General features: G+C 44.0%; 1 protein-coding gene across 1 annotated transcript; it reads left to right on the forward strand.

Annotated features, from left to right (window-relative positions):
• Positions 1-843: 843 nt before the first annotated feature.
• LOC121837985 (cuticle protein 16.8-like) lies at positions 844-1,896 on the forward strand. The gene is made up of 3 exons (XM_042293932.1): positions 844-864; positions 947-1,000; positions 1,451-1,896. The coding sequence occupies exons 1-3, from the start codon at positions 853-855 to the stop codon at positions 1,868-1,870; spliced, it is 486 nt and encodes a 161-aa protein (XP_042149866.1). The 5' UTR covers positions 844-852; the 3' UTR covers positions 1,871-1,896.
• Positions 1,897-8,281: the final 6,385 nt, after the last annotated feature.

Consider the following 8,281-nt stretch of genomic DNA (forward strand, 5'->3'; position numbering starts at 1 on the left):
ACATTAAAATGTGTCACAACTCAGTAGTTAGAAAACAGGCTAATGCCTTGTTTGTTATATGCGAGAAATATTAAGTACTGTCTAAAGGAATAAGTGTTAAGTCGTTGTTTTCATTTGTAAGAGGATTAAGGTATTACTTAATGAAATAAAAGTGAGGTTAAGTATTTCAAATTACCAGATATCGTACACCATTGACTTGTTTTAATTCTTCAAAACTTGATTAAGGTAATCAAATACCATAATAAAATGCATATTACGCTTTCTTAGTAATCGCATTCTTCGCACCTTTTAAGAAATGAACAAAAAACTAAATAAAATTCGTACTATATTTTATGTATCAATATCTTCGCAGAAGCTAAAATTGTGATGCGCTGAATGTTAGCATGAATGTAAGCATGGGACATTTTTTTTAGATTGAATGTAGGGATTTGTTTTCGACCCTAAACGTGGCTTTCCTGTCCTAGCTGAACAATATAGACATTGACAAACATGATATTGGAAATGCAAGCATTCTTTTGATTTCAGCATTCCTCTTTCTGACGCTCAAAAGCATCCTACTTCATAGCGGCATTTCAAATCGTACATTGGCATGAACAGCTACAAAAAAAAAAAAATTAAAACAAGCCCCTTTATAACTGCATACCTTTTCTCTCCCGTCTTTCCGAGTTCAACACGCTGTAATTTAATCAACGCAGCGATCTGTTTCTTTTTTCTTCGTCGATTCACTTACGGTAATGACTAAATGGCTTTACAGGGCGTGTCTATGGTTATTTTTGTACCGGGTATATAAGGCTTTACTCTCCTGTACTGCACCATCGTTTCCACTCTAAAGCAAGAGGAAAAGTAATCATCATGTTCACCAAGGTAGGTGACTTGTATATTAAGGGTTTCAGAAACCAAATTGTCTTCGCTTTAACTGGAATAACAACGTTCTGTTTGCTTCCAGGTCCTTGTGTGCTGCCTCTTCGCCTACGTGGCTTGCGGAGTTGTTGTGGAGCAGGTCAGTAAAGTGAGAAATTGTAGAAATCTTGAACGACCTAAGATTTTAAGAAATACTTCAGAACACTAGATATCATGTCTAGGTAATCAGGTGTCAACACCGTCTTCTAAATTGTAACACCGGAAGTACCGTATAATTATTTTTCAGAATGTATGCTTTTTCACTTTAAACTGTCACGCACGATTACATAACAAAAAATGCTTGAACCATCCCAGATCTTTATGACCTTAGTTACTTTCAATTCATCTTCAATTTATTGTTTTATTCCACTGGAGATGGAAAGGAAAAACAGCCGACGTGTTTGAACTGCTAACCCTTGCGTCAGCCATACATTTACGCCTTTAGATAAAGTCAAATGCAAGAAAAATATATTGTCTCGAATAGATAAACAGGCTTTTTGTTTTCTGCATAACCCTGCTGATGCAAGCGTATAATATTTTTTCATTGCAGCACCTTCCCCAGCCCTACAGCTTCGGCTACGACAACGTCGACGAGTTCGGCACCCGCATGACCCGTCAGGAGACCGGAGACGAGTTCAACAACAAGGTCGGCTCCTACAGCTATGTCGATGCTCTCGGAGTCAGTCGTGTGGTGAAGTACGTGGCTGACGCCACCGGCTTCCACCCCACCGTCGAGACGAACGAGCCAGGCACCAAGACCTCGGCCCCAGCCGACGCTCCATTCTTCTCCACCGCCGTCGAGGGTCCGCACCCGGTCGTTGTCAAGGCTTCTCCAGTGGCCGTGCACGCCGTTCACGCTGCTCCAGTTGCCGTGCGCGCAGTGCACGCCGCCCCAGTGGTGCAGGCTGCCGCTCCCTTCACCTACGCCCACCACGCTCCTCTCGCCTACGGTCTTGCAAAGCACTTCTAAGAAATAATAAATTAATCATATAATTGCACTCTAAGATGTATTTCTTTTATGCGAGTGGTTGGTGATTTCTTTGAAGAGTACTGTTTTGGAAGCTCGATAAGGAATATACAAATTCTGCCCTTAAGTATACTGTAAATATTTGAATGTGGGACATTATGGTCGCTTTTATCGATGTCTTTAGTGATTAATAAGTCCGATGAACTCCAGGAAACACTTGGTTTAAAATATCACAGTTGGCGCATACGCAACAATAGCTCATTTTAAAATTCCGGTGCATTAAAATGGAGCGATCGACATGCTGATTCAGGCGAATGAAAATATGCATAACGCAGCATCATTGAACAAGTTTATCTGCTTCACGACTCAGTGTACTTTCTTTGGAAGGACTTCTATAGGCATTGTCATATTAAAATGACTCGGCGGTGACATCAACACCATGTTCATAAATTATCGGTAAATTTTTTTCGCGCTCACTCTGCTACCCGGCAGTCAAGTACAGAGACTAAAACCGTAACACAAACAAAAAATCGTTTAGGAGCGAATTTATTTCGTTCACCATAAGCGAAAAGAAAGCCATATTTTTTGCCAGTTACATACCGTTTTACAAACACCAGGCAGTAGTGCTTTATGGAACATATTAAAAATTGGTGACCTGAAATGGCAGAGTAATCGGCAATTTATTTTCGGAGAACATAGAATAGCCACAAGAGTCCCTATTTTTATTGTTTGCCCAAATTCCATAATAAAAGGCTCATAAAATCTTTGCTTATGAATGTTCTGTCTACATTTTCCTTCAGAGTACGAGCTTGTACAACAAGTCTGGAATGTTAAGTAAACTTCTTCATCCCCCACTTCCAAAGTGCTTCTGTCATGATGTGTGAAGGGTCGAGGTAGATTAACATTCGTGCAGAGCGAGTAGAACCCGAGAACTGCCGTTAACACTGACTCTATCAAAAACAACGAAACTGAAATAAACAAGGACATAATAAAGTCGCCAGAAGATTGAATACATTTTTTTCATGTTCTGTACAAACAATCTCAACACGGTATGTTTTTGTTTATTTTAATGGTTGAAGATTTTTCGAGCGTCCACTTTACCAGTGTTGTGGAGTTGCCACTTCGGAGTCAGAAAGATTCCTGAATTATACCGCGCTTTCGCGACCCCAGAATGGAAAGGGAATGGAAGGGTGCAGAAATGGAAGTAATGGACTGGGAATAGAATTAGGGGATTTCACCCAGATTGGAGTGAGAATGGTATGGGCTCCGATCTTATGCGAGCAGTGTCGATGGGGCAAAATGAGCTTTTAAAATAGCATCATTGCACTTTAGGTAGCCGCTGGTTTGGTTATATGAGTGGCTTATGTTCCTACGATAAGAAAAGTGGCCCCCCGGTGTAGAACCAAAACCGCAGAGCTATAGACGGACAATGTCTGGTTCGTGGCGCCGCGAAACGTGATAATGTGGCTGTTTTGACAATGTGCGATTACATCGCGGATCATAGGCTATCGGTCAAGGAGAAAGCCACACTTCCGGTGTATTTCTATGCGCGCCATCTCACTTTCCATGCGTCTGTAAGAAGTGGATAATATATATGGTCCCTTTGTAAAGAAAATGGGTGGTCTGAAGCTCTGCTGTCTGGTACGACGCTTTTACGCTTGGTAGCGGAACTATGTCTGCAGTGCTTCCGAACCAGTTGCCGCTAGCTCTATGTGCGACCACAGCTTGGCTTAGTAAAATCCATGTTGTAAGTGCTCGCCAGAAACACAGCATAAAGATAGAGTCCACACAGCTTAAGCACGGTGTACACAAAAGAAATCAAATAAAAAGACACAATTACATACTATAAAATAATTTAATTGCGCAAGGACCTATTAAAATATATGGTTCCCTCATCCAACAGTTCACTGAAGGCTGGCTAACGCATCGTCCTCCCAACTCAAAAATTCAACAATTAACCCTAGCAGTCCTAGAGGGGTCGGTCTTTGGATCTGTAATACTTTTAATTTTAAAGGAATGATTTTGATGAGTCAGTTGCTTCATGCATGAGAACGTTCGCCGATCATTGCATGTTATATGGACAAGTAATATATAATAATGCCAGCTTCACCATACAAGGAATCAAGTTAAAATTCATATATCGATATAATGGTGAATAAAATTAAATCTACATAAAACCATCTGCATGTTTTCTCTAGAAAATTCTACCACCAGTTATTTTAACGATATCAACTGCGCTCATTTTACAACAGTTACAGAATATCAGAATCTAGATATGTACCTCATATCCTTGTTGTGTTGAAATCGGCATGTAGATTATGCCGCAGCAAAGCGTTTAAAATCGTTGGGTTTCCTGTGTCGAAAAGGGCGTAACTTTCCGCAGGTGACGGGGGAACTATTTTATACAGCAAACGTGATACCTGCATTTGAATATGCCAGTATCGCGTGGGACACCAAAAATACTATAGATAAAAATAAACAAGAAAAATTTCAAAAGATATTAGCTAGGTATGTTTTAGGAAAACCAATAAAGTATAGTTGAAGTAGAAAGTTGAAATGGAGGATATTAAAATGTCGAAAAGGCAGTCTTCCTTTGAAGTTTTTAAAAGTACATTTCACTCTGAGACGGGCATCCCGCGTGAAACTACATATTCTGCCCATATTGCCTATTCGCGAGTGTGGATCCTATTCATAAAGTGGGTGAATGCAGGTGCAAAACTGCTGCATTTAAAAATTATTTTTTTGTTTTCTTTTTGCAAAAACAGTTACCAAATGAAACGGAATACCTTCTGCACTTTTCTCGGTTATTTTTAAAGGACGCTTTTTATACTGCTCTTGAAATCATAGCTTCATTTGACTGATATGAATCTGTAAAAGATAAATCACAGCAAGAAATTTAACTAATTAAATAGAATAATTTTATTCCTAGGATATGCAAACCTTTTTGTAAACCGAGGGGTAGGGTTTGGTGTATTTTTTGATTTGTCTTACATGTTATGTCATGAATGTGAAGAACACTTTGAATGTCGAGAAAATGTGTCGGGATGCTTTGAATGGGCCCGTTTATTCCGTGCTCCGTAGCGCTCAAGTTTGGTGCTCCGTTCCGTAAACGGACAGGAGCACCGCCGTGACTCCCGCAGCGCGAGTGACTTTTTCGCGCTCCTTGACGTCGTGTCCTCAAACAAGATGTCTGCGCTGACAGAATCGTTTTCGAAACAAAAGGCACAGCAGGATCGCTGCCCGTTTTCAGTTGAACAGTGCTTAATTCAGCAAGTAAAAGCGGTTGGATTTCAAAGCCAAATCAGAAATTAGCGTTTCGGATGAAGTATATTCGTATATCTCGACTGAAAACTCATTTATCATTCGATTGGTAGCGTATTGATAGCGCAGCGACAGACAAGTTGTCGAGATGAGGAGACAGTCGAACGGAAGCCATTTTTAGAATGCTTGGCACAGCTGATAAAGATACTTTGATTGGAAAGCCGGAAAATCGGTTAGCGTTGCGGAAAAGGCTTTTCCATGTATCGCGCCTGAAAAAGAATTGACTTACCGTCTATTGAACGGTGGTGTGCCGGTATATGCATTACCTCACGTTAGGTGATGATGATAATGATTGTCTGCAGCTCTTGAATCGGGCGGTCCCGTAGAGTTTGGGAGCTAGCCAGTGGGGATTCCGTTATCCCCGTAGGCGAACTAGCATCCACCAGTTTTCCAGTCTTCGCTTTGTGGTTTCCAACAGCTCACGGAACCCTCGGTTGGTTATAGGTGAAGCGTAGTCTGCCACTGAGCTAGAAGCAGACCAAAAGCCGAGTGCCCCTACCAGTGCGAGCTTTCGGGTTACCTGTACACACTCCGCTGGTTCAACTGGTTGCAGACCGGTGCACAACAATACAAGGTGTTCAATTGTATCATCCGCGAGACCACACACATGGCATGCTGGAGATTCCACCGTCTGCTCGAAGCAAGGGTGATACACCTGCGTTCGCAGCCCTCCTGTGCGCGACTCAAAGAGGAGCCGGCTGCCAAGGTTGTGGTCGTATAGTCTAGTCTCTGCCGAAATTTCGTTCATATATCGATGGAACAAGTATGTACTTGGACTTTGCCGTTTCTGTCCACCCAGCTGCCTCCTCCCCTCTTATCCTGTCTCGTACCTCCAGTTTCCGCTTCCTACCTGATGTAATAGTTACAGGGGTCGAAAACAAGCCGTATCTCTTCTCTAGCTGATACAGCCGCTTCCTTCAGCCAGGCTGCAGTCCCGTGACATACCTGTAGACGAAGAGTCTCTTGGCCCAATGGCCGCGGTCCATGAGACGGAGACGGCCGTCGTAAGCTATCTTACTGGTCGCCTCCCTGGCTTCAAACGACGACCACCCATGATCTCCATGGACTGCTTCGGTGGCCACCATTCCGTGACAGGCCAGAGCCTGCCTCCCGACCTCTCGTTGACGACGTTCCATGACTTCCCGCGCTGTGCCAGGGACGGAAAGAACCGCGTTGGCGAAGGTTAATCCTCGCACCACAACCGCGTTCGAGTGTTCGCGAGTCACCAGAAAACGATTGCAACTTCAAAGATTACGTTTTCGGAGTACATTCGTACCTCGAACGGCTGCCTATCAGAGGTGAGCATAACGCTCGGACAAGTACTCCAGCTTGTTGCTCAGTACAACTCCCAGGTATTTGCAGGACTCCTGTACTTGTGCTTGCTCGGGGTTCAGCACCAGACTGTTTAATTTAGCCTCTTTGGACCCGGCTAATTCAATGACTGCCGATTTTTGTTGTTGAACAAAAGGCCCAATGTAGCCGCCTCCGTCTCACATATACATATACAATCAAACAGGAGCGCCCCTAGCGGACGCCACCAACGCCGCGCGTGCGCAATGGGGGTGTGGGCAAGAAGCTCGCCGTCGTCCAAAAACAATCAGAATGGGATGTTGGGGTTCGTGCGAGTCCCCGTGCTCTTTTTAGCGTTGCAATTGTTGATTCTACGTCTTCCTGGCAATATCTGACTATTTGAGCGGACTCAGCGAAACTAACGAGGCTCGGTACTCCACAAAACTTGGCGTGAATAATGTAATATGCGGCGATTCATTTCCCGTGTACGCCGCAGAATGGACGCTAAAGCCTGATTCGCATCATGAGCTTCTGCTCGGTATTTTCAGTCATGACGTCGCTCGGGCTCGAAATGCCTAAACCGTAGCTGAGATTTCGACGATGATACTCAGAATCGCAACCCCAATCGGACCAAGGGAATCAGGCATAACAAGTCGGCGATGGACACTCGTAACAATTATTAACATGTCCTTATATCTACTGTTAACATCGAGCCTACTTACCCGAAGCAACCTTCAAATTAAACGTCTTTCGAGGTCTACACTTCTTACCGCAATTACCGGCTCAAAGTTTGGTCTAAGGGACGCTGTCGTTTGAACAAGCTGACGACAGATCGAACGATGAGGCGGCCTTTTCAACTTGATGAGGCACTGAACGTAGTCTGCAGGTGGTCCGTGTAACTTAACGGTTTCCCCGCGTTCATGTTGGTTCAAAGCAAATAAATCTGACGACCACAAATGTCCGTGAATTCAATCCAAAGTGGTTCTCGCCCAAGCAATCGTGGTCCGACGCCGTCTGTTTTTCCTTTTTCACGGCCCCTGTTCACGTTTTCTGACGAACCGAGCTGGCAGAAACACTTGAAAACTGACCTTTAAACCTTTCCCGACTCTTTTGATGCAGCCGCACTCGCGGTGTTTTGACGAGAAAGCAGGTTTTTTTTCCGGTTTCTTCCAAAGTAACACAGGAGCGCACGTCCCCCATGGCGACGTCTGCCCACGGCCGCAGACCGGAAGTGCTCCCGACGCGCCACCAAAACGCCGTGACGTAACAGAGATGAGTTCGTGTATAGAGCATCAACGGGTTCCGTCTCGTGCGGCATCTGACAAGTTCAACAGTTTTCTGCGACGCCCAACCAACTAAAAAAACGTTGTATGTCATTTGCATGCACGCATGGATGCATGGTCAATAAGAATATCATTCAAGGTAACTTTCAGCACATCTGCTCGAAGCAAGTCTTCAAACGTTTAGGAAATAATAAAACATTCGGAAAACTTCATAATATCACCGTCTTTATTACTTTCCACTCTGCCGCTCCACACAAGCTTTAATTAATTTCGCTTAGAAGTAGTTTCCCCTTTTGCCGCCCGTATCTAAGATATGACGGGTTCGTCGAAGCCGTGCGATTAGAAGAGGCTCATGCGGCCCGTCGATAGTTTTGGTGTGTCGTGCTCTCGTACACTACGATCCGTTTAGTTGCTGTCGCGGATCTCTTTTCTAGTAGGCTGGCTCGCAGATTGGGAGCCCATCGGTGTAGCCACCCGCGGCCATTGCTTGACAGAACACACACGTCTATGGGAGAAACGC

Source organism: Ixodes scapularis, unplaced genomic scaffold (assembly GCF_016920785.2).
Source record: "Ixodes scapularis isolate PalLabHiFi unplaced genomic scaffold, ASM1692078v2 PGA_scaffold5__190_contigs__length_132052651, whole genome shotgun sequence".
Lineage (NCBI taxonomy): Eukaryota > Metazoa > Arthropoda > Arachnida > Ixodida > Ixodidae > Ixodes > Ixodes scapularis.